The sequence below is a fragment of the Betta splendens genome, chromosome 11, assembly GCF_900634795.4.
Source record: "Betta splendens chromosome 11, fBetSpl5.4, whole genome shotgun sequence".
NCBI lineage: Eukaryota > Metazoa > Chordata > Actinopteri > Anabantiformes > Osphronemidae > Betta > Betta splendens.
Window position 1 is genome coordinate 7,371,644 of NC_040891.2, and position 24,981 is coordinate 7,396,624.

The 24,981-nt window shown below is 45.1% G+C and overlaps 1 protein-coding gene across 1 annotated transcript; it reads left to right on the plus strand.

Moving 5' to 3' along the window:
- Positions 1-148: 148 nt before the first annotated feature.
- hibadha (3-hydroxyisobutyrate dehydrogenase a) lies at positions 149-17,636 on the plus strand. The gene is made up of 8 exons (XM_055513086.1): positions 149-298; positions 1,586-1,746; positions 1,927-2,036; positions 2,144-2,265; positions 11,722-11,855; positions 11,998-12,074; positions 15,974-16,130; positions 16,341-17,636. Exons 1-8 carry the CDS (start codon positions 229-231, stop codon positions 16,497-16,499), a joined length of 990 nt encoding a protein of 329 aa, XP_055369061.1. The 5' UTR covers positions 149-228; the 3' UTR covers positions 16,500-17,636.
- Positions 17,637-24,981: the final 7,345 nt, after the last annotated feature.

Below are 24,981 nucleotides of genomic sequence, written 5' to 3' on the forward strand. Positions count from 1 at the left end.
TTGAAAATAATGTATAACTATCATGTTTTTCTTTTAGTTTAATTACAAGTTGTCAAATCCTTGTCAAGTAAAAGCGCAGGATATCCCGCCTTACTTCCTTTTCATTGGATGACCAAACTCACCGTGAGCTCCGATTGGCCGAAATCAAAGTCAGTCCCGATTGTTTGGTTCGGCTTTCCTGGTTTTACATATGTCACTGTACGCCGCTGAGGTCAAGGGGAGAGAAGCATGGCTGCATTTTTTAGGAGGTCTCGACATTTACTGTTAAGGTGGAATAAGCATGTCGACCTTGCGCACGGTAATGTATTCGCTTACGTTGTCCCGCTTGTCCGTGGCGTTTTTTCCCCTGGTTGTGGAGTGTGTTGCAAGAAGACACCGCTAGCGGTCTGCCGCTGCTGACTGTTAGCTAGAGCCGTCCGAAGTGAGAGCACTGTCCATGTCTTTGGGTTTCGGTCCGAACCCGGTGTCCCCGACCTCCCACCTGATGTCTGTTGATCATTCGTGGTCAGGACGGTGCGCGTGATGGGCACGAGCGTGCAGCAATGTGAACACCCACGGTCACTGACACGAACACGTTGTGTATTTTTAGTAGTTTAAACTACTCTGCACAAACCAATGAATTGGCCTCGTCCCGCAACAGTGCCACAAAACCTACTGGATCCATCCCACAGCACAAGAGCTGTTTGCTTTTAATAAGAAACTGAATTGGTATTAATGATGCTACCAGAGGCATCAGTGACAAAGCTTGAATGTTGTACTTTGAGAACTTTTCTGGATGAGCGACAAAGACAAAATAGTAAAGATTAGGTATTTTAAATTTTAATTAGAAAATGAATAACTATTATTAATTACAGTTGTAGTTTAGTAGCTTGGTGTAGAATAATAGGTAGTTTTAAATATAATATGAATATGAGAGACAAGAACTTGGTTAAAAATGATATTTTTTTTACTTTTGCACAGCAAAAGGAAATGGTGCGTCAGTTCTTGCATCTAATCATCACATATAAGTCTGCACGCTGATGCAGCTTCTCAAAAACAAGGAAGACAAATCCTTGCGTCATCACATTTAATAGCACAAACTATTCCAGACTAACCAGAAGATTAGATGTATTTGTCCTTATGCATTTTTGTACATTTTGACCTTTTTCTGATCTTGGCATAAATAATAGTAACATCATTTCGCATATATCCAACATTTGTGTGGGTTAAACCTTGCCAGCTAAATTTAAACTGAGTCTTTGTGTTTGGCCTTCAGGCCTAATCCTGTTGTTGTGGTCTGGTTGGTTCACTGGCAGAATTACTACTCTGTTTAGTATATGTTCACCTGTCTGCACCTTGACTGAGCCTGCAAAGTTTAACAGCCTGACCAAACACTAGTTGTAAATTGCTGCAGTAAGTGCTGGTCTGTTATTACTGATTGTAATTGGAGGATCCCCTGTGACAAATTAGCTGTTCACTGTCATTAAAACACACATAATGCACAAGTTATTCTTGGTCCAGGGGACTAAAAATTGTTAGTTGTCATACTAGAGTTCTATATGTCCTTTCTGTATTTATCTTACACATCTTCTTTTTCCTTCCTCAGTGTCAGTGCGATCAATGGCCTCAAAAACACCAGTTGGGTTTATTGGTCTGGGAAACATGGGCAGTCCCATGGCTAAAAACTTGCTGAAAAACGGTTATCCTGTTATAGCCACTGATGTCTTTCCTGAATCCTGCAAAGAGCTGCAGGATGCAGGCGCTCAGGTAACTTGTACCTACTAACTATATGCCATTACACCTTTCATTTGTCATGAGTCACACATACGCCCTTTACAACATATTTTGCAAAACATCCATAACAGGCTGTTATTAACAGTGTGTGCGTTTGAGCCAACACTTTTGGTAAAAATTAGATAACCTGTGTTAATGTTGTCAAACATTCAGGTAGTGGACTCCCCAGCAGAGGTGGCAGAAAGAGCCGACCGAATCATCACCATGCTCCCCTCCAGTCCAAATGTCACAGAGGTCTACACTGGCCCAAATGGCATCCTAAAGTAAGCTAACTTTACTATCATAGTCCCAAGTTCAAGTTATTCAATGTACAAGGCCAACTCTTGGTTAGACAAAGCTTCTTTCACATTAATTGATTTGTTTTCTGCAGAAAGATAAAGAAGGGAACTCTGTTGATCGACTCCTCCACCATTGACCCTGCAGTCTCGAGAGAGATGGCCGTCGCTGCAGAAAAGATGGGTGCTGTGTTCATGGATGCTCCAGTGTCAGGAGGTAGTGTCTCAAGTAATAATTATTAAGTAAATACATGCACATTTGAATTTACCTTGTATGAGCATACACACTTAATATATGTTTTGTTGTTGTGGTTTTTCGTTACGCTCCACTCTCTTTTGTCTTTCATAATATCAGTTAATCAGTGTCAGTTGATGCTTATGTAAGAAATGCGTGAGAGAAACACATTTTTTAAATGCATGTACAGCAGTATTTATATCTCTGTCAAGGAACTTCAACTGATCACATTGTTCAAAGTGAAACCGAGAGGAGAGTGTCACAGTAGAATCAGACTAGTTTGCTCATTTCAGATTACCAATCATAGCGTTGAGCCTCTGACCCCTTAGACTTGATTCTGACTGTCTTACACTTTTTTGTATATCTAAACTATGGGACCTTTTGGGTTATTGCCAAGACATGGGTTGTAATTACTCATCGGGCCAGCCAGTAGGTGCCCTCTTGAGGTTTTTACTGCTGCTTTTCACCGGGGGGTCTTAAAGGCAAGGTTAAGGTTTTAGGTCCTCATTATGTTAGTACTGACTGCTGGTGACAGGTCCTTGACAGAGCACAGGATCACCAGTCATCCTTAATGGGCTGAGCCGCAGTAGAGAATCATGTGTCAGAGCTTTTCATGTTGATGGAGCTGTAATGGTGGGTATCCCATGTTAGTGCCTTTCATGTCAGATAAAGAGTCATAAAGTGCAGAGAAACTGGCCTCACATGGAGTGAAGGAGACGAGAGGAGGGAGATAAGACATGAAGGAGACACATTGCAGTAAAACTGTCCATCTCTCTGTCTGTCTTTCTCTGAAAAGCACGTTTCTTCTCAGTTATAGGTTTTGCCTCTGGCCACAGTGTATTTGCTATATGTTTTTCAGTTCATGAACAATACACAGCGTTGCCCATGCTCCCAAACAAACACAGATTTGGCCCATATGGGCATGTTTACCAACTGGTGTCTGCAGACCACACTTGCCCTAGTCAGTAAGATCAGAGCCTTAAGCCTGTTACGCTTCCTTAACACACACAAAGCGTGCAGTTAGTGTGTGGAGTCTTCTGTGAAGGTTTTCCCACTCTCGACTCTTAAGTCAGCCAATTTTACTAGGCCGAGATGACCAATGATTTACCTGCTGTCTCAGAATACTGTCACCCCAAGATTCCCATGAGGCATGTCCACTGTTGGCTTGACTATTAGTCATTCTTAAACTGAAATTGTTACCGTGACTTCAACCTGTTGTATTTCTCCTCATAATTCTAGCCGAAACACAGGTAACCTAAAACAAAAGGGCTGCAAAATACACAGATGGGGATTGAAACTTGAATCATTTAACGAAGCTCAACCCGTCATGGTAAAATGTTCCAGTATGTGACAGCTCAATGGGTAATAGCAGAAACCTGTCACTCCACCTTCCACTTCTCTGGGTGTGATATGAAATAACATGCTGTGTTCTAACCAGGAGATGGCACCCTCCCCAAATAGGGCACTGTCATACTATCATACATAATGTTTGTGTGTGTGCAACAGAGAATGGATGGTACACAAGCTCAGCTTTATGACTCATAGACGCACCTTATCACTACCAATAAAAGCGATGTAACATTAAGGTAAGCTAAACAATACTTCAATTCATGATTTTAGATTTCTTAGAATGATGCAGACAGACTCCATAGATATGGAATATAAATTGTTTTATATCATAAATAATGTACATACACTGGTGACTTGCAGAAAGGCACAATCCAGGAAAAATTTCTTTCACTTTCAGAGGACACCAATACACTCTGTGGTTCCCATGCTCTTAAAGTTTTGGAGACGCAAGCCGTTAGTTTTGTGGTTTCTATATTTATTTTTATGTTTAATTTGTGCATTTCTCTTTGATAGAAAATGAATCCTTTGGTGTGCGTGTACGGTCTAAGAGGTGGCACAGTCAACACAAAACGCTTGTTTGTGTATGTTGTTTGCGTCACTGGAGGTTTGGCAGCCAACGGTGCTATCAGAGTCGCAGACTTTTTAAAAAAAAGACACAATCCAAAAAGAAAAAGCCTTTCTCTCATGTATGTTTGGTTTTGTTGTCGCACATTGACCATTGTCTTGGCTTTAGCACCCAATGGCCCAGCTGTGTCCCTTCATACACTACACATACATTCACATGAGATACATGAGATTGTGATCTCAATATAATAATGCATACACTAGTACTCAACGCGTGCTAACACATGCCAGCGCGCACACACACGGCACTGTTTGGTGTCATTAAAAGCGTCCGCATGCAAAGTTGACCCACAACAAAACAAGCTCTGATGTCACTGGCCTAGGGTGTTGGCACCATAATGGCACAAATAGGAGGCTTGGCTAACAAGCGACAGGGTCGTTAGCAGTAATTACCCAGAATGCCTGTGTTTGTGCCTGTGTGCCCATGGTGGGCTGCCACATTGCTAACGGACGGTGGCTTTTAAAAGCCCCTAAAAAAACCTTTCATTGTGTTTTTCCCAGCGTTGGGAAAGGCAGCTATCGGGGTAAATGAAGACAAGAAGGAGCCAGGCTGTTGTGGGACCACGGGCATTCGAACTAATGTTACTTGTTTGCGAGGTCTTATAATCCCCAGCTAACTACCTATTTATTCTGAGTCTCGACACCGCTCTAATCATACCCACACCACTTCAACCGAAGCCCGGGCTTCGCAGTGTGTCATTTGCCGACAGTTTGAACGTCATCCTTCAGCCGGTTGGAGCATGTTTGAGCCAAGGCTGGCACCAGTCGGTTCGTCAGTCAACACTGCCAATCTACAGCTCTGCCATTTGATACGAGCTCTGTTCCTCCTCTCAGGCCAATAGGGCCTGGAGGCACTTAAACAAAGATCCTCTCTGACTTACACGCTTGTTTCAGCAAATACTAATATAAATTCTAGTAATAGTGTTTAATTATTAGTGTACTATTTGACAAAATTATTTAAAACTTTTAATTTTCTTTTAGTTTCACTGCAATATAAACACAAGTGGTGTACAAATAGATCACAAAGTACTGTAGCAGATTGAAGTGAGTGTAGCCGCATCGTCACACTTGCATATGATTAGTTTAACGCGTTTACCACTGGCACGTCAGGTCAGCGGAAGTCGCAGGTCCAGCGCTCGTGCCAACCTAATCTAGTCTGAGACTGGGATTAATCAAGCCTGCAGGCTGTGTTGTGATGGTTAGCGATGGTTCTCTAACGCCGAGTTACGGAATCAAGTTGGACGAGCAGGGGGTGGTGCTGTCGCAGTCTGTCATGTTGACGGCTAACCAGCTCTAGAGAGCTTCAGTAGCCCAAAGACTGGATTAGCATAACAAGCCTTTCCCTGACAGGTTTTGGTGACACAGAGGGAGAATGTGGCGGGGGGCGTTGAGAAGGAGGGTGTAGGGCAGTAAAGTGACCAGGCATGGGGATGATGGAGGGGTGGTGGTGGGGGGTGGGGGCGCTCCAGCCTATGGTCCAGATGGGTGTAGACCAACAGCAGCTGGGGACTGGCTCTTCCATTTCTGCCCCTATGTCATCTGCTGTGTGAGTGTGTGTGAGTGCACAAACAGTCAGCTGGTGTATGAGTATTACAAAAAGTCTCTGTCTATCAAACGTGGCCCGAGCGCCACACTGCGTGTCACTTATCTGAAAGGGAATTAGCATTCTGTCACCAAAGCGAGCGCGTATGTGTGTGTGCCTCTGCCTGCTAACAGGCTAATTGGGGATCATTATTAACTTGCTGTATTGTAGAAAGGATTGATTGTGGAGCTCTCCCGCTCCTTCTATCCTCTGTCACCTACCATTGACCAGCCTCTCCCCTGCGGAATAGATCAGTTACTGATGATGGTGATGATAATGCTGATGATGAGGGCTGGCCTCGTGGTCAATGAACAGATTTTGAAATCAAAAAGCTTAAAGCTGCAGCAGCATTTGTATAGAAGACGTATTTTGGCTCTTTCCCCATTTTTTTCCCTCCTCAAACCCAAACTCTCTCCAGTCTTGCTCTGTGTTCTCATGGAGAACCATGGAGCGTTTCTCATTGAGCTTATGGCTCCGTGCTCGTTAACTGGGGCCGATAAACAGCCCGTTTCTTACACAGCAGACAAACATTAGCAAAGTTGGCAGAAAAATAGTTGAATGTGCAGATTTCTGTTTGTTTGTTGTTGTTTTTTCTGAATGTGTGCACAGTTTTGGGTTAATGCATAGCCTTTTTCACTTTTTCACTCGATATCCGTTTATGCTTTTTACGGGGCCTGTTTGGGTTTTTAATTTGTTTGAGAAAAAGATCTGCCCTTGGGTGTAATTATAATGGTGGACCACATGAGGCTGCATTGTTGGCCTGTAAACATCCTACCCCCACTGGCTTACACTAAAAGCAGCCAACTCAAGTCAGGTCATTGACTCACGGCTGTAACACCGCTAAGTGTGAAAGCTCTTTTCAGCCCGAATCAAAAAAGACTCCGTCCGAGCCAACATTTCATTCTTACATGTGCATATAGTTTAAACTTGGTAGAAAACAAGGTACTATATTGCCAAATGCAGAGTTTGTTTACACAAACTACATTTGGACCCAAAGGTGTGACAAGAAATCTGGCACAAACCTAAATCTTTCCTGGTGTTCTCGCACTAAGAGCATTTACATTATCATTTGCGGAAATGAGGTGTTTGAAGGAGCTCTAATGATGTTTAGGTGTTGTTTTGCTCTAAGTGTTTTTCCATATTGCCTCTTTGGGGGGGGGGCAGGGTTGTGGCTCATTGTCAATTGCGTCATTCGTTACCAAACTCTGGGACCATCCCTTTTTGTGTGCGACTGTGTGTGCTGCCTGTGTAGCCTTATGCTTACAAATGTAGTTTAATTTAACCCCACCGCCAATAAAAACAGTGCCTACTGGTTTACATGCCGCTCGTAACTCTGAAACGCAGCCTCAGAAGCTCCAACTGATGTCTTATTGGCGGCCGGTTCTGGGATCTGCACCTGTCTGCAGTCTCGCACGCGCACAGATGCTGCACGGTTATGTGCACGAATGATCTGCTTCTACTTTGCACATACACACACTTCAAAAAGAGCTTCAAGTTATGAGGCTGCCTTGAATTGCCTTGGCTGATTATTTTGTGTGTAATGAAAGACGTGCTAATGAACTGAGTGTTCACTGCAACTACAGACAGGCCAAACCAAAGTCGTTGCTCTGATCTCCCTTTGCCGTCACACAACTAATTTCAGCGTCTTAAGTTGAAGGTTAATGCCTGTAGTCAAAGCCTGCTTTTAAGCATCAGCTGTAATAGTGTGTGATCGCTTTCTTATTAACTTGCAATATTGTTAATAGAAGAGATGGGAAGACGGGGTTTGTTTTCTACTGTAGATGCATGTGTCTGCACCTCGGAGGAAGCCACACACAGCTCTGCATCTAGTTACACAGACTCACTGTATCCCATAATGCTGGGTGGTATAAATTAAGAATCTGCAGCTTAATACACAAAAGCTAAAGTATTTTAATGTGCATTACAATTAATCTGGAGTCTGCTTCATATTTTCGAATAAAACAAAACTAAATACCAAAAAATAGTTTCTTCCTTCTATATAAGTTATTGTAATGCATTTTTGATCTGTTGTTTTTTGTCTAGTAAGTAAGTAAGAAGTAATCAGACTGCTCATTCAAACGTAAAGCTGACCTGTTCAGATGCCATCACATTAATGGAAAGGAGTGCATTGAGTGCCAATCTCTCTCTTGTGCAGATTGCGATGCTACCTCTGTAGCAAGACATAGCCAGCCAACCACATGTGGTGATGTAATTTAGTAGAAATACAAGTATTTGTTGTGTATGTGGGCTTGTATCCTGGTAAAGATAGTAAATTGAATCAATAATTAATAAAGTTAGTCACTGGGAGGAGGGGTCTGTCCTCCATTCCTTACATTTGTTGTAACTGGATGAAGACTGAGGACAGAGGTAGTCATCCATAGGATTATGTTTATAATAAACATATTAGTACAACATTTCCTAAGAAATCTCTTTTCCCTGCTTTTCTTAGTACCTTCATTCTTCCCTTATTCTTCTTTCTAGCCTGCATCGTCTATCATAGGAGCACCCCCCCCCCCCCCCCAACATACCAACCATCCCCTACACAGTCTCTCACACATGCACACACGCACACACAGACACACACATTTTGTCTCCCCCCTAGGGGGCGTTGTGTAGTTGTGCAGTGTTAACGATCCAGGACTGTCACTCCCGCTGGGATGGATGAGCCGACGGACCTGGCGCTCAGGAAGCCTCATTAGGATTCCCTTTTAATCCGTCTCTGACAGGGCCGACCCAAGGATGGGACGTCCCCTCATGCATACACACAGACGCACACGTTCATAGACACAGAAACACAAATATATTTTAGTCCATGCACATTGCACAATGAGCGGACTCACGTGTAGCTGCAGCACGCACACTCACACATTGTTATGCTAATGATGTGCTATTCTTCCAGCAACAAGGATCTTTAATCATCCCAGTGTCACTGCTTATAGAAATCCACTACAGATCATAAGAGCTTATTATGGGTGATTAGTTAATTTGAAGGAGGGAGTGTTGTGAAAGACGCTGGGAGGTAGAGAGAGAAACATTGCTTTTCTCCCCTGCTGTCTTTGTTACATCTCTCTTTCCCTCTCTCCCTCTCTTGCTCTCTTTTGTCCTCCTCCTCTTCTGCTGCCTTGTTTTTTCTTCTCTCCTTAGCGGGATATATTGATCAGCATGTTGACTGAGTTATCAATAATCTCCTCTTTAGTCGTCCATGAACAGTGATCTCCACTAATGAACCAGTGTGTGTGTGTGTGTGTGTGTGTGTGTGTGTGTGTGTGTGTGTGTGTGTGTGTGTGTGTGTGTGTGTGTGTGTGTGTGTGTGTGTGTGTGTGTGTGTGTGTGTGTGTGTGTGGCAGAGGGAGGTTCAGCCTGCAGGTAAGACTAAACGGAATGGGTGAACTTTCCAAACTATCAAACTATTTGTAATTAAAGATAATCCTATTATTGCTAGCATTCTATTGTCATTGAAAATATAATGGGAGCATTATAGAGAGGCTCTATTTCTAATCTTTGTGTAGTATACAGTAGTTGTGTAATCTGACTGTGTCAGCAGTTTGTCTGCCACTGTGTAAACAAATAAATATTATGCTACATAAATGAAGTAGGATGTGGAAACAAACAAGAGAAAATAAGAAAGGAGCTACATCGATCATGTCCTGGGTCTGTGGACCATATGTGTGTATGATTGGTGTGTGTGGCTGCCTTATGCTAAGCTTGTGTTTTGCTGTGGTCCAGAGGCAGCTGCCGCGGCATTGGGCTTTGGGCTTCATTATGTAGCCCTAATGACCTGCTGACAGCTCATCACTGACACACACACACATACAGTAGAGTGACATCATCATACCCTTTAGAACAGTACAGTTAAACAAGGGGGATGGGAAAAAGGAATATTTATGTTTGTGTCATGAAAATCTCCAGTTCCTCCTCCTCCTGCTCTCCTGCAGGGAAGTCTGATAATGTGATTTTGGTTGTGTTATCCCCAGTAATCCCCTTTTAATTATTAACACTAACATTATTAGGCTTTCACCATTAAGAGGCCTTTCATTAGAGCTGGATGACGCCCTATAGACAAATTAAACCCCCCCTCTATTTTTCTCTGTGCTTCTTTTGGACAAAGCAACCTTTGTGCATTCACAACATGAACTTGCACAACCTTGTGACTTTCAGGATACTTTTCAAATACATTATTTTCTATACAGTTTTACTGTATAGGTTACAGTTTGTTACAGTTTTACTGTATTTGTTGCTTGAGAGATTGTTGAGCCATTTTTATTTAGCATTTTTTCATTTTCTGCATAAATATTAACAAACTTTGACAAATTAATGTATCCAAAACTACAAAAGGCACTTTTTCTAGATATTAAATAAAATTAAGCTTAATGTAAAGTAACTGAAATATACAGATATAGATTAAAAAGAAAATGATATATGTTATAAATATAATTATTAATACAAGTGAGATTTAAATTTATCAATATTACAAAACTTTAAAACGGATAAAAATGCAGTAACCAGTTATTTTCAATGTGTTGAATTTTGCAGGTTTATATTTTAACTAAAACTAATAAAATGCTGATGCATCATTAAGAATCTTTCATTTAAGAATTTATCAAATGAATCTGGACTACATTTGCGTATAATACATGTTTTTTTTTTTGAGTACTTTTAAAATAAAAAGTAAAGTGAACATATACTTCTACATGTTGTGGAGCATCTTTTTTCTAAACATATACTTCCAACTGTGTGAAAACTACACACAGCCAGCAAAGTACTTAAAGTACACTACTACAAAGTACTGGGACAGTAGTGGCTTCCTCTTTGCAATATTGGCGTAAACATCACATATTTTTTATCATTTAATCATTGATTAGCCACAGGAAGAGACTGTTTAGTTTCCTGCACTCTACTCTCAAGTTTCCTCCAATTTCAGAGATGATGTGTGGCTTTCTGCTCGTGTGTTATGTTGTGGTTAACCACTAGTAGAAGGCTGACCGCGGTGGTGAAGAATAATCTCTGCACAGTGTGCCTGGTACTGGACTGGTGATCTCCTCTGCAACCTGAAGTGATCACAACATTTCCGGCACCACAGTAAACGTGTATAACACCAGTTCCCTGTGTTAATGTTGTGGCTCATCACTGAAGCATTCAAGTGATCATTGCATAAGAGACTCGGGCCGTCTGGGGCCACCCCACTCTAAAAAAAGATTTTTTTTATGCATTAAGGACTTTAAGGGGGGGAGTGAGAGGGGGTGAGGTTGCCTCCTACAACATGGCACGCTCCTTAAGCCATCAGGCATGGGGAGGGACGCCTAATTGAACATGATAAAGTATAAAGTTAATTACCCCTCACGCCTGTCACTGATACCCCCATGAGAGGGGCCGGCCTCAGGCACAGCTGTTGGTGTCGCTGCGTGCGAGGGAGAGACGGAGACGGGGAAAGTAGGGTGACAGGACAAAAGGCGTGAGCTCCCATGAGGGCTGTGCAGTGGATGATGGCAACAATCGGCTTTTAAAGATGCCTCTGTCCCTCTGGTGCACCGATACTTAACACGCCTGTCCCACTCTGTGTCTCGCACGCACACGGGAGCACACAGCTGACCTTTTAGACACAGTTGGTAATGTTGAAATAGTCCAGTGCTTCATACATTATGTTCTTTTGTGTTGCTCTTGCACTTTGTATATACCCACTTGTTCTCAGTTATGATGTTATGTTTTATCTGCACTCATTAAAAGTTTGTAAAGATGTAGCTCCCATAGCCTTATATATAAACGTCACATAAAGTTGTTGCAGGTCCACAGATCTGGGTCGGACTATTTACATACTGGGATCAATGTCGTTACTATGTGTAGTTCAAACCAGTTTTTTCCTTAAACGTATGTTGTATGTCCAGGTGTCGGTGCTGCCAGCTTAGCCAAACTAACCTTCATGGTAGGTGGAGTGGAGGAGGAATACAACGCTGCCCAGGAGCTGCTCACCTGCATGGGAGCCAATGTCGTCTACTGTGGACAGGTCGGCACTGGGCAGGTAAAGACGCTGGCACATTTATAATAAGCAGTTGCTAGAAACCAATGCGCCAAATCAGATGCTTTTAAATTGCTTGGGTGGGAACACATATTTAATCAACATTTTCATCCTATGATGTGTTTTTGTGGTCAATCTCCTTTAGGCAGCAAAGATCTGCAACAACATGCTGCTGGCCATTGGGATGATTGGAACCGCGGAGACTATGAACCTCGGCATCAGGTAGCGTGTAAACGTGTGGAGCGCATTCTTCTTGACCAGTCAAAAACTTATTATGGCACATTTGAAGCTGCCACATTTTAGCCATGCAACGGTACAGCTCGATACTCACCCTTGGATATAGCTGTCACTATAAATGCAATTACTAAACCAGTGGTGTGGCTGTAACTGTGGCAACAATTTACTGCTTCAATACAGGTTCTGAAATGTGCGTGTACACAGTTTATGGACGTGCACAAGGGTCAGCTTGGCTAGAATCAGTGCCGGCTCCACGGAAGAGGAGGCGGAGCCACACATTTTAATTTACATCTGCTGATTGAGCTTTCACCAGTGTCCTCCCGCTGCCGTGTCCCTGAACGGCACCTGGAAGTCCCATCATTCATCATGCTCAACCTGACACAAAGCCTCTTAAGCCGAGAGAGTGAGAATGATGGGATATGAAGTTTTCTGAATTAAACTAAAATAATTTAATGTTGATTGAAATGATGTACGAATAACGTTGAAGATTCCTGCATCTCCACATCCAAGTCTTGTCGGTTTACAATTAAGCAAGGTTTGATGTTTATTGTGAGAATTGTAAATGCGTTGCATTGTGTTGAGTTCATTCCACCATCTTACTAGCATGTGCTTTACGGCTTTTGCAACATTAATACTGTGTGCGCCCATTTTGTGCAAGTGTGTGTATGTGAAATACTCTTCTCTCGGCACAGCTGATTTATCTGGGCTGAGACGACGGAGGAAAATTGGCATGAGCAGTTGCACATAAATCCCCCCCTAGACCTCTGAAATATGGAGGCATTAAGGAAGCAACACAGATTTACACATCGCCACACTGTCTTAGATGCACACACTCAAACACACACACATGTATAGACGCGAATGTGTGTATATATGTGTATGTATACACATACACATATATGGAATTACACTTAGATACTGGAGACGGTGGTTTTTTGTACCAAAGCACAGCTTTTATGAATAGCGCACATGATTACATTGCAGGTGTATGAAAATGATACGTGCACTGCTGCATCTCCTCAGTCTGCGCTGTGAATTATTTTTAAATTGACCCATATTCAGGCCTGATTGTGTGCGTCTGTTTCTGTGTTTTCCCTCTTCTCACTATCTAATCTCTGGGGCTTTATTAGAGGGTTTGACAAAGACTGTCATCGTTTAGAGAGAGCCCACAACCGTAAATCTCCCACGCTGCATTGCAGCGCAACCTCTTATGCAGAGAGGACGCTCTCTCAGGCCTCGTGCGATCTCACACACACACACACACACACACACACACACACACACACACACACACACACACACACACAAAACATAGTATGACAGAAAGGAGACGGAGCACTCACAGCCAATTTAGAGGAAAACAGCAATAACATTTTATCATTCCGTATCCGGGCTTCATAGAGCTGCCCTTATTTCAGATATGTCTAAGACCCTACCTGTACATGCAGGTAGATACACACACACACACACATACACACATACACTGTCACACACACACACAATTCTGTTCATGGAACTAATTTGTTGATCTCAGATGGAAGCTGGGGCCGTCTCCAGCAAAGCGTGACGTTCTCTTAGCACAAGGAATGGCCACGCATGACAATCATGAACACACACACACACACACACACACACACACACACACACACACACACACACACACACACACACACACACACACACACACACACACACACATACACTTTTCTCTCTGTCTCGCTGTCTTTCCCTAATTTCGGCTTGTCTTCCCCATCCTTGTTTGCTTTATCTCCTCATTTTACCATTCTTTTAATCCTGTTGTCTCCCCTCGCTCTTTTCTGCGTAATTTCAGCCAAAAAATTCAGTGAGAGACGGGAATAAAAAGCAGAGATGGGAGTGACGGCAGTGATTTTAATGATGTACGCGAAGATGGAAATAGAGGCAGTGGGTTTAACACATGTATCAAAAGGCAGAAATAAATTTATCACAGATCAGATAATTTGTGGGCATGTGTTCAGTTAAAGATAAAATGTGATAAACACGTAGCTTCTATAAATGTGATAGTAAACATGTGTGTTCTTGTGTGAACATGTGTGTTACCTCTTTAATAAAATTATAAATGTGGATGGAGTTAGGATTCCTATTCTACGGAATGAAGATGAGGAGGTAATCGTAATAAAATAGACACTTAAGATCATCTCTGCACATGAGGTCCTAGAGAATGAGCATGCAACCCCACAGCCCCACTCATTCTCATCCGCACCTCTGTATCCCCCACATTTCTTCTATCTGCTGGTCCACTGCACAGCAACACGTTTGTTTTACAGTTCATGTCAGTCTTGTTACAGCGTGACATGTCCTCTTCTCCACGCAAATTACCGCAGGCGAGGAACAACACCACTGCGTCGGCTAATAACCACGGCGGTGGGTGTATGTGTGCAGGGCTGTATGTATGACGGGAGCAGGAGGGGAACTTCATTGATTTATCGTTAACAGAGGACAACAGCTCCCCGTCAGCGTCTCTGGTTGGTATAACAAACGATCTGCGCGCTCTGACGCGCTTTATTGTAGCTCAGCCAGTAACCTTTTCAGCTGCTGACCCAGAACGCTGGGAGGGGCTGCTTGTGTGTGTGGAGAGGAGATGGGGGGGTGCGATGTCAAACATATGTCCCCCAGAGTCCTCAGACAGGGAGGTGTCAGCAGCGGAGACGAGGGAGGAAGAAGAGGAGAAGCAGGGTGTTTGAGGGATGCTTACAAGCAAACTAAAAAAGCCATCATGAGAGAGTTTGCCATCAAAACACACTGCAAGCTGAAACACACACACACACACACACACTGTCACTTATGCCACATTTCCAAAACAGTTTTAAAAAATTGAGGCACCCAGAGACAAAAGGAATAGGAGGAGGGAGAGACATGGGGAGAGTGTAAATGCAATTCCCATTCTTAATTAGTTAGTAGACAGCTAATAAAAAGTGTGGCTGTAGCGGCAGAATGAGAGCCGGGCGGAGGGAGGGAGAGGGTGGCTGCTCGCCTTAAGGACCTATGATGGTTTAATAGTTATATTGAGAGCAGAATAGAGTTGCAGACCTGTAAGTAACAGCGACGAGAAGCAGCCAGGGTTTGATGTGGTCAGCTTCACGCCGGCCTTTAAACCGTTAATGTCGCAAAGCTGCACTACACAGAAGCTGCAGTCACACCCTCCTCTACTGTAATGCTTGGCACTTTGTCTCACTCCTTCTGCCTGCGCTTTCTTCTCCTGTGCATTTATATGCAATTCTCCAGACTGCGTGATTGCCCGGAGACCGGGTCCTATTGCATAAGAAAGTAGGTTGCAGCAAAATGGGGCAGCAGAAGTAAGAGCATGCTCCTGTATGTGACAGCAAGGTTTATGGCTCCCCTGTGCTACTTAACCACTTCTCCTCCTCCTTCACTTTCTGTTTTTTCCATGAAAGAGGGCTGATGAAGGATGGATGCGCTGGTAAACATCAATACTGCATTAGCCAGCATTACAAAGCCTTCAGCCATTAACACTGAGGAATGGACACAGCTGGGCACAAGGTTCAATTGGGGTCACTGAAATCACCGGGCGCCCCCCGTGCCGTATCGTTCTCCATGCTTCACCTTGGCTCAGTTCTGAAAATGAAGTGCTTCTGTCATGCCTGTCGGCCCCATTTCCTCCATACGTTTCAGGCCCCGCTGTCTTTTGTAGCCTCTTCCAATATTACTTCAGGTCCTGCTATATTTCTTCTATTCAGAATTATTCTGCGTAACAGTTCGGGGGTAAAACTTGACTTGACCTCTGTTCTTCCTTAGGGTTAATGCAGATTGATGAGCTCTCCACAGACTTCCAAACCAACTGTTCACAGAGGATACTGACCTTTGTGCTCTTCTCCTTGTCCCAGACTGGGTTTGGACCCCAAGCTGCTGGCACAGATCCTCAACATGTCGTCAGGCCGTTGCTGGTCCAGTGACAAGTACAATCCAGTCCCCGGAGTCATGGAGGGAGTTCCCTCTGCCAACAACTACCAAGGTGGCTTTGGAACCACACTAATGGCCAAGGTACTGGATCCATGAAGCAGCCTGGCTTTTGTGTATTATGCAAAATGGAACGTGTGTGTAAAATGATTTACTGTAGGTTCCTCTATACAGTAGATCTGACTGAATTAGAATACATGCATACTTTCTTCTTGTCATTTACATCAGCAGACAGATAGGAGAGAGAGAGAGGGCTATGATTTGTCATCTGACATTTTTCTTCTTTGTGTGTAGGATCTTGGTTTGGCCCAAAACACTGCCACCAACACAAAGACCCCAGTCCCTCTGGGTTCCCTGGCCCATCAGATCTACAGAGTCATGTCCTCCCGTGGCTACGCTAACAAGGACTTTTCATCTGTATTCCAATTCCTACGTGAGGAGGAGGAAAAGTGAATGGAGGGGGGAACACAGCTGACTAGGACACGACTGTAGACACACGCACACACGCGCACACACACACACACACGCGCACACACACACACACACACACACACACACACACACACACACCCTAGTTCCCCTTATCCCACTATGCTCAGGAGAGAATAAGGCCTTGCCTTCTGGCACAGATCTGTGGTCCAATTAACATACTGTATGTTGACACATGTCCCCTCATTGCATAGGCTGAATTATATTTTCAGTTCATCTCTTTTTTTCCGCTCTCCCCCTCTCTGCACTGGGGAAATGCTAGAGCTGACCTTAGATCATTATATAGAGACAAAGCAAGTCTCTAGCCCTCAGTTGAGAGACCGGGGGCATCAGGTAGGATAAGATGTTGCAGGTTTACATGTAACTATGCAAATAATTTGTGGGTGTTCAGGGTAACTGAAATATATATAACACTTGTTTTAATGTTACAATTTTTATTCATGTTTTGTTTGGTTTGTGGTTGTTAACTTTTTGCCCAAATATGCAAATGGGTGCATTCGAACGTGTTAACAGCAGCGTGTCAGTGCTGTCAAAGATGGTGTTAATCAATCATGTAGTTGTTGGCCAGACTTCCTGGCAACTTCATTATTTTCATTACTGTAAGCGATACACTTTTTTACCTGACATAGAAAACTGCACCTACATAGGTTGAACTTCCTTCGCACTACTACTACGCGACCAGTTCAGTTCCTTCACTGTGAAACATGTGTCTGGTTACTTTTGCACTTGTGCATTGCTGTGCGATGTGCGGTACGGTTGCCAGGTCCCTTTGACCTTACCTCGTTTCTCTATTGTCTACCTACGCTTAGTGAGCCGCAGCAGTATTATATTGTGACCACCACTGCTTCAGTTTTGTATCGTTTTCTACCAAAAGTTTTCATTTTCTAGCCAGTTTTTACCGTGAAGACCCTCTTTAGATATTTCTCTATCTCTCAGTGAGGAATGGGTTCTTCCCTGTTCTGTGCAAATGTACATACTGTATATTTAACGTTGTAGTATTAAAGAGAAATTCAAACAAAATATAATTTTTCAGTGGATCTCTTTACTGTCTGCAGTAGGTCATACTGTGGCTTAAAATAAAAGATTCTGGGTGTTTGGTCATTGTGTCTCGTTCTGTCAACTGCTCTCGATGTACAGCATTTGTAATTTAGAGTCTTATTCATTATCCTCCTTTATTATCTTGGAGTGAGCCTGCAGATCCCGCCATCTCGCTCTTCAGTGGGTTCTCGCTCTATTGTTTCTCCAAAGCTCTCCAGCATGTGCTCATAACATTTAACGTCAGCCGGGGAGAAATAGCTGCACTAATCTCAGAATGATGCCCTTATTTCCATCATTACAATGAAACGAGAGGAAAGAAACAAATGTGGTTTGGTTTTATTTCACTCCTTTTTTTTTTTTTTTTTTTTTTTTAAGCCCTGCTGTTTCTTCGCAACACTTTATAGAACTGCTGTCGTCTAAGTGGCAGCCGCAGTCGTAGCAGACTGTGGCGAGCCGTCGGTGGCGGGACTTACGTCGTGGGCTCGTGACTCATTCTGTTATTGTTCTTTGGGAAGTTCTGCACTTGCCTTGGTTGTGTGCTATGACAGTCGTGTCTGTGTGTAGAAGTGAGGATTATTATTCTCAGCCCAGAAATCCCCACGCCGGCCATTTAGACACCATCTAGACTCTGGTCGTCCTGAGGTCTCCGTCAAGTAGAGCTACGCCTCTGGCCTGTTCTGCTGAATTAAGCGTCGAAGCTGATTCATATTCGGGTGTTTTAATTTGCCTGCGTTTTACGGCCGGCTGCTGAGCCGGCGGTTTCCTCATTAAAGGCGACATGAAAGCGAGCTATAAAGGAGCCGCGGTGAGACCGGCCCGCGCTGACGTCTGAAGGGGACACGGGCGACGGAGGGACCGGCGGGTCCCGAGCCAGCCGGTCTGAGCCTGAGGGCCTCACCCTGCGAGCCAGGCGGCCGGCGGTGCGACACCAGACGCACCACATCCCCCGTGTCCACACCAGGCTCCAGCTCCAGCCTGATGTGTCAGCAGAAGTTCACTGCTTAATGGAGCCGAAGTAACCTTGAAGTTACATATATATACGCTCTACACAGACGATCGCGCTTTGTATCTTTCCAATTTCTGGCCGCTGCGCTGACAGACTTTGAAGTTAATTGCCCACCTGGTTAGACCCCCCCTCTCTGGCAGTTAGAGAATAAAACAGCCCTGGCTCTGAGAGTGGCTGCTGTGATAAATACCTGAGGCAACGGCGTTCATTATTTCCCCATTATAACCGCCGGTGGATCCTCTCGACTGTTTAACGACCTGCTCTTTAAGAAAGTAAGAGCAGTGGGGTCACAATGCGGGGAGGGGGGGGGGCGGCTCTAAGCACCCAGTGATTCATATCAAACGCACGTTAAGTGGCGCGGTGCTACTGTAAATTAGCGGCCGCATTGGAGCAGGTATAACAGCTTGGCCGGCGGCGCGTGACAACCCACTGTCTCACCGTGCAGCAATTGGGCGTCGATATCTTTTACCCAACCGACGCCGCCGATAGTGGTCGAGAGGTTTAATACGAGCCCGCATCCACACCCACAGTGTCTGCACAGCAGCGCGACACCCACACGGGTCGTCTTCCTGTTTTGTTTCCCCCGGCCTGAGTCACCGACGCTGCTTAGGTTCATTAGGGAAGATAATTCCATTGCAGACAGCGGGTCAGCACATAACATGTCACGGGGACAACTAGACACACAACATCAGCTAATTATAACGATGAAGTCCTCATTTGAATGTCTGCGGGGTGGAGAGAGTTGTTGTGGAGTGTGAGTCTGTTGCATCCCATGAGCCAGAAAGGACCCCATCGAACCCTCGTGTTTCTGATTTGGTCTCATTAAGTTTCCTGGTTGTCGCTTGTTCGCAGACGAACATTCACCATTAAACTAGTATCAAATTAAAAACATCCTCTTGTTCTTTTCTAGCCTGCTCTAACTTTCTTTTACTTCCAGTGCCTCCACTACTTTACACTTTCATCTTCACATTGCCCCCCACACATAGTCTGTCACCTGTGAGTAATGATAACGCACGCTCTCGATTTATCACACGCTGCTGCACATGCTCAGTAGCTCCTGATTATATTAATTAATCTCGTTGGAAGAGTGATCATCGGCCCCATCAGAATTCATCACCACACGGTTCCCACAGAGACCCAGGCCCGGTAAATAATCACCAGTCCCGGCACCAGAATTCTGGCCCTGCTTTTCCCGTTGGACCCACCAGGGTGGGCCCTAAATACCCAGGGGGGTGCGACTCCCACCGAGCCACATTCATCTCTGCCGACCGGCTTTGGGTGCCGGTGCTGCGTCACACCTGTAATGGGTGAGGCTAGAGTCTGATCCTGGGTCAGCAATCAGGAGGGAATACTGTTTTACAGCAACCCCTGGAAAAGTGTATGATGAGCTATAGATTATTCTGTTATGGTTTATTAAAGGTCCCAATGTAGCAACAAGACCCGGAGTCCAAACTAATTTATATGACTTGCAAGAAACCCTCCACATACCATTAGGGAGTTCCAGAGGTTTGCCTTCACACCAAGCATCCTCTGTGTTATTCATTAAACTGTGGGATGTTTTTGTCCCATCTGAGCAGAGATGCTCCTGAGGGTCAGGTGGGAAGATCTGAAAAGAGCACAACATAATAATGCCCCAATCCAACTTTTACATTGTTGGTTCCTATCTTAATAACAGAAAATGCTTGCTTTTCTAAATGTTATTGTACAAACTGGGAGCGTATAGGAGGAAGATCACCCTTTTTATTAAAAAGACAAGCCTTTAAAAGCGCAGATTAGGTTTCCAGCGCTGCTGAAAAGCATCGCAGCTCCAGTGATGGCCTCATCTCGCTCTGTTTAAAGCTTTCTTCATGGCCAATTGACCTGATAGCTCACGCTTGTCTCTCGCTAATTGAACGGCGGAGATACCAAAGAGTGAGGAAGGGCCTATCGGCAAAGAGAGAGACGGGGAGAAAGCGAAGAGGGCCGAGGAGGAGGGAGTGATGCGACGGAGGACAAGCGGGAGCGGGTGTAGCATGCGAGGCCTCATCGATTAGCTGGTGAGTGGTGCAATGTTTCTCTCCTGACGCTTACAGACATTAAACCTACATAAACACCTATAATTGGTTCGTTTAGAGCGGAGTGGAGAGGAGCGGTGCGTGTACACACCAACAGCCGCTGCATGCGTGTCAGGAATAGAGACAAGAGGGGCAGAATTAAATACTCATAAAAGACATCAGCGTGCGTGGAAACGCGCATGTGCCGCTCATACGTCTCAGCGCTAAGCAGGAAGGATAAAACCATCCTTGGAGACTCGGGACGACAATAACACTCACTTTAGGGAGCGAAAGAAATGGGAGGGACGTTGCTGACTGTGACAAATTGGGTCGGAGGAATGGAGGCGTCCCATTGGCTGCGGCCGTCAAGGGGGAGAGATGCATTTGGCCCGCTGAGTTGATGGATAGATATTACGCGATTCTAATAAAAGAAGATGCAACTTTAGGGCTTTTCAGTTCGGCGGGAGTCGAGGGGACTCGAAATGATTCCGCGTTTGCTCATCGGCGCTTGTGCGGAATCGTGCGCGCGGCGCTACTTAATTAGCCGCGACTGTGTGGAAGCAATGGGTCGCGGGTAGCGGTAGGAGCTGATGTCAGGGAGTCCAGCTCCTGGCAGTGTGCGGGGTGTTCCCTGCACCCTGTAGCATCACATCCATCAGGTCATAAGTCCCACTGACAGGGTATAACTTGCACCCCCCCCCTCCCCCCGCCGCTCCACCCTAGAGGCCCGTGTCAGTGGGTGAATGGAGCGCTCACTGGATGTGGAATGATGGGATTCCTCGGTCTTGGTTGTCATCTCTAATCCAACACTTTCACCCACACAGCTGAATCTTCATCTGAACGCCTACTCTGTCTCTCTCTCTCACACACACACACACACACTGCAACACTCTCGCTTTCCTCCGGCAGACAACACTGTGAGACACACACACACACATTAGCATTCACTGCCAATTCAGCTGCTGTGTCAACTTCGCTGAATCTACATATTGTTGATGTGTCCAGGTGCTAAGTCACCATTATGTCTCCTTCTCTACAACACACACACACACACACACACACACACACACACACACACACACACACACACACACACACACACACACACACACACACACACACACACACACACACACACACACACACCTGAGCCTGCAGGTCACAGTGGCCCCGGTGCAATGGGCTGTGCTAAGCAGGTAAATATAGCGCGGACAGGCTTTATTAGAATAGAAAAAGTTCGGCTCCTGTCAGGGGAAAGTGTAACCGATCCGCACGCCGCTGAGTTCCCCATCTCATGGTGGAATCTCTTCTCTACTGTCAGCGTGCGCCTTGTGCTAATTTACTACTAATGTTGAAGGTCCATAAAGAAGGAGAAGGTGTAGGTATGTCATGTCCTCCTAATGTAACTGGCCAGCAGATTACCGCCTTATTGCCTCCAAATCAATAGCACTGCACGGGTGAAAAACTCAGTATCTGTCCTGTATCCACACACACACACACACACACACACGCTAGCACGCATTCATTTCCACATGCATGCTAAGATTCAGATAATTGGAGAAGGGAGAGACACCGATACGGGGAGACGAAGAGGGAGACGCCGGAGCCCCTGCTTGTTTAATCGCTCGGGCCTTGTCACCGCTAACAGGGCTCACGCACCGAGAATCATCCATTCTCAGAGCTCTAAAGCTCATTGATTCTATCAATATCCAGGACCTCAGCCCCCCCCCCTCCTCACATCACCCCACACTCACTCTATAACTGGGATCAATATTGATTATCATCTCTAAACTGCCTGTCTTTGACTGTGTGCTTCGGGGGCTGACGTGGCCTAAAAGGCATTTGTAGCGATTGAGGAAACAATAAAAGGCTGTGAAGGTCTCGTTCTGAGATTATAAGTCGTGGATTTGTGACTGTGCGGGTAAATGGAAACGGAGAAGGTGTTAGAGAGAAGATTAGCTTCATAGTTTGTAAGAACAGAGCTCTGACTCATTGCATATTCGTATTTGTAGCAGAGGTCCAGATTCCTCCTGTCCTCCGTCCGACGCTTCCACCCCACACACACCTCTGGGCTCCGTCCTGTCAATCTCTCTCCTCTCAGATAGCTCCCATGATCGCAAATCGACACTCAAATGATGGAAGTGAATAAAACTCATTACTGACAGTCAGCGTGAGTCATGGCCGCACATTAAAAGTTCCGTCTCGTCCGCAGCCGTTCATCCCTCATACGTGCTTTATGGTGGTGATGGTGGTGATGGTGGTGATGGTGGTGGTGGTGGGGGGGTGCGGTCGGGTTCCTGTCGCCTTTGTCCGCCAGCCTCCATCAATTCACCCCCCCCCCCCCCCCCCCCTCCCCACCACCACCACCACCGACGCCTCTGTCCTCCTGTCGACCTAATGCACCGACTGTAGCTGCTTCTCTGTGGGAAAGCGTCACATTGTTGGCTTTGGGGCCAAATGGTGTCATGGAAGCCTCGGCGTCTGGGGTCGCACATGTGGCTGCTGCCATAAAACAAGCGAGCTACTACTTTTTATTTTAATTAAGCACCCTCTCGAAAGTGGAACTAATTATTTCCCACAGGCCGGAATAGGCCCGCGCTTTCTCAACCCCTCCACCATTAGGCCATTAAACGGCCGCTGTCCATACTCTCCACCTGACTGTACTAACCACTGCCTAAACAAGTCTTTACCCAGAGTAAACCCAGCCCGGCCAGTGATTCACCCGCTGCCTCGGACCTCCTCCTGACGTGTCCTCTCCTCATAAACCCCGAGCAGAGAGAGCGCCGTGTTTACAGAGACACGGCAGCGGCTCACCTCTGATCTGCGATACAGGGGGGGCGAATGGAGGAGAAAAACAAAGAGAGCGGGGAGGAAAGGAGACGCCAGAGGTTGCATGATTGCAGGACAAACTCATAAAAGTTCCATTAACCCGCGAGGAGTTAAAGAGGCCCTGTTTTCATCCAGCAGACAGCCGTCACAAACAGAGCATCACCATAAACCCCGTCCTCCTTCCTACCTCTATCCCTCCACAGCCGCTGCGCCCATAATCTCTGTTTTGCTCTCCTTCATCCCTTCCTTCTCTCCCTTCCTCCTCCTCTCTCCTAACCTCTCACCCTTTAACATACCTATAAGCAAATACAGCCTACGTCCTTATTATAAATGAGGATATTCAGAATGGATTCCCTGCTGCCCTGCTCTATTTCCTACTCTCGTCCTCCGACTCCTCGTCTCCTCCTCAGATGAACAAAACAGGTCTCCCTCGTTACGCCCTCAACCCTCTTAATCTGGGTTCCTGGTCTGTGAGTCACGCGCTGAAGACGCCACAGGTCTATCTGTCAGCGTCAGCCTGTCTCTCTTATTAAACCGGCTTGCTGCCACTTACCCGTGTTTATTCACCGACGGCTTTCAAGTTCAACTACGGAGGAATCTCAGCAGAAATGTGTTTACAGTCTTTTGTGCAGGGCTTTTGGTAATGAGTTCATTTCTCTAAACCCCTTTTATTTCTTTTCTCCATTCCCTCGTTGCGACGAGCGAAGCGGGTATCTCCTCTCCGATTGATTTTTCTGCTAAATGTTCTGCGGATTCCGCCAGAACCAAAGGATTCAGGTCCGGCTTGAGAGGCTGTCGACACAAGTTATTTCTTGGAACAAGATGGTGAATCATCCCCTATGCAATTAAATCAAATTACAGGAATTTGTTCTTTTTATTCCTCACTACATGAGAAAACAACATCTAATGAACTCGCTTAGAAAGAGAACCAATTACACATTATTGTTTATTCATTTCCCCAGATCTTATATATGGTACCTCACTTTATAATATAAGTGGTCTTATTCCGACTGCTCCCACCAGATTTAAGCAGGTGCCATATTTATCTGGATGACGATGGTTTGGACTGTATTCTAAAGAGTATGTTGTGACTTTGAACATCTCCATCCATCCCATAACCTCTCACAGCCTCGCTTGGAGCCTTCTTGTGTTTCTATGACGTTCTTTTTGGACCAAGACAGAGTTACATTTGTAATTAATTTCCTTTGGCATCATTCTCTGCAAGAAAGAAGGAGTTTGAATTTGAGGATTCTTAATACACAGACATTGTTGACCCCACGTCTACCCTGTCCGTCATTAGAGTTTTATAGTTTTAAGGAGGTCTGGACTCGCCTGAACAGTGTGAGTGTTCTTTCAAATACTCCATTAAGGCACTAAGTACGGCCTCTTAGCCCCTTGTGTGATGCCCTCGCTATCTGGGACCTCCATCTCCTCCGCTCTCTTTCCCATGGTGTAACCTTACCTCATAAACCTATCCCGTCTCTGCATGCACATGCATTCACACTCACATATCGCCCTCAAAGTGGAGACATTCAGTGAC

Coding starts and splice junctions, on each gene's coding strand:
- hibadha (XM_055513086.1), top strand. CDS start 229: ATGGCTGCATTTTTTAGGAGGTCTCGACATTTACTGTTAAGGTGGAAT. Junction 1,747..1,926: donor TGCAGGATGCAGGCGCTCAG/GTAACTTGTACC, acceptor TCAAACATTCAG/GTAGTGGACTCCCCAGCAGA. Junction 2,266..11,721: donor GGATGCTCCAGTGTCAGGAG/GTAGTGTCTCAA, acceptor TTGTATGTCCAG/GTGTCGGTGCTGCCAGCTTA.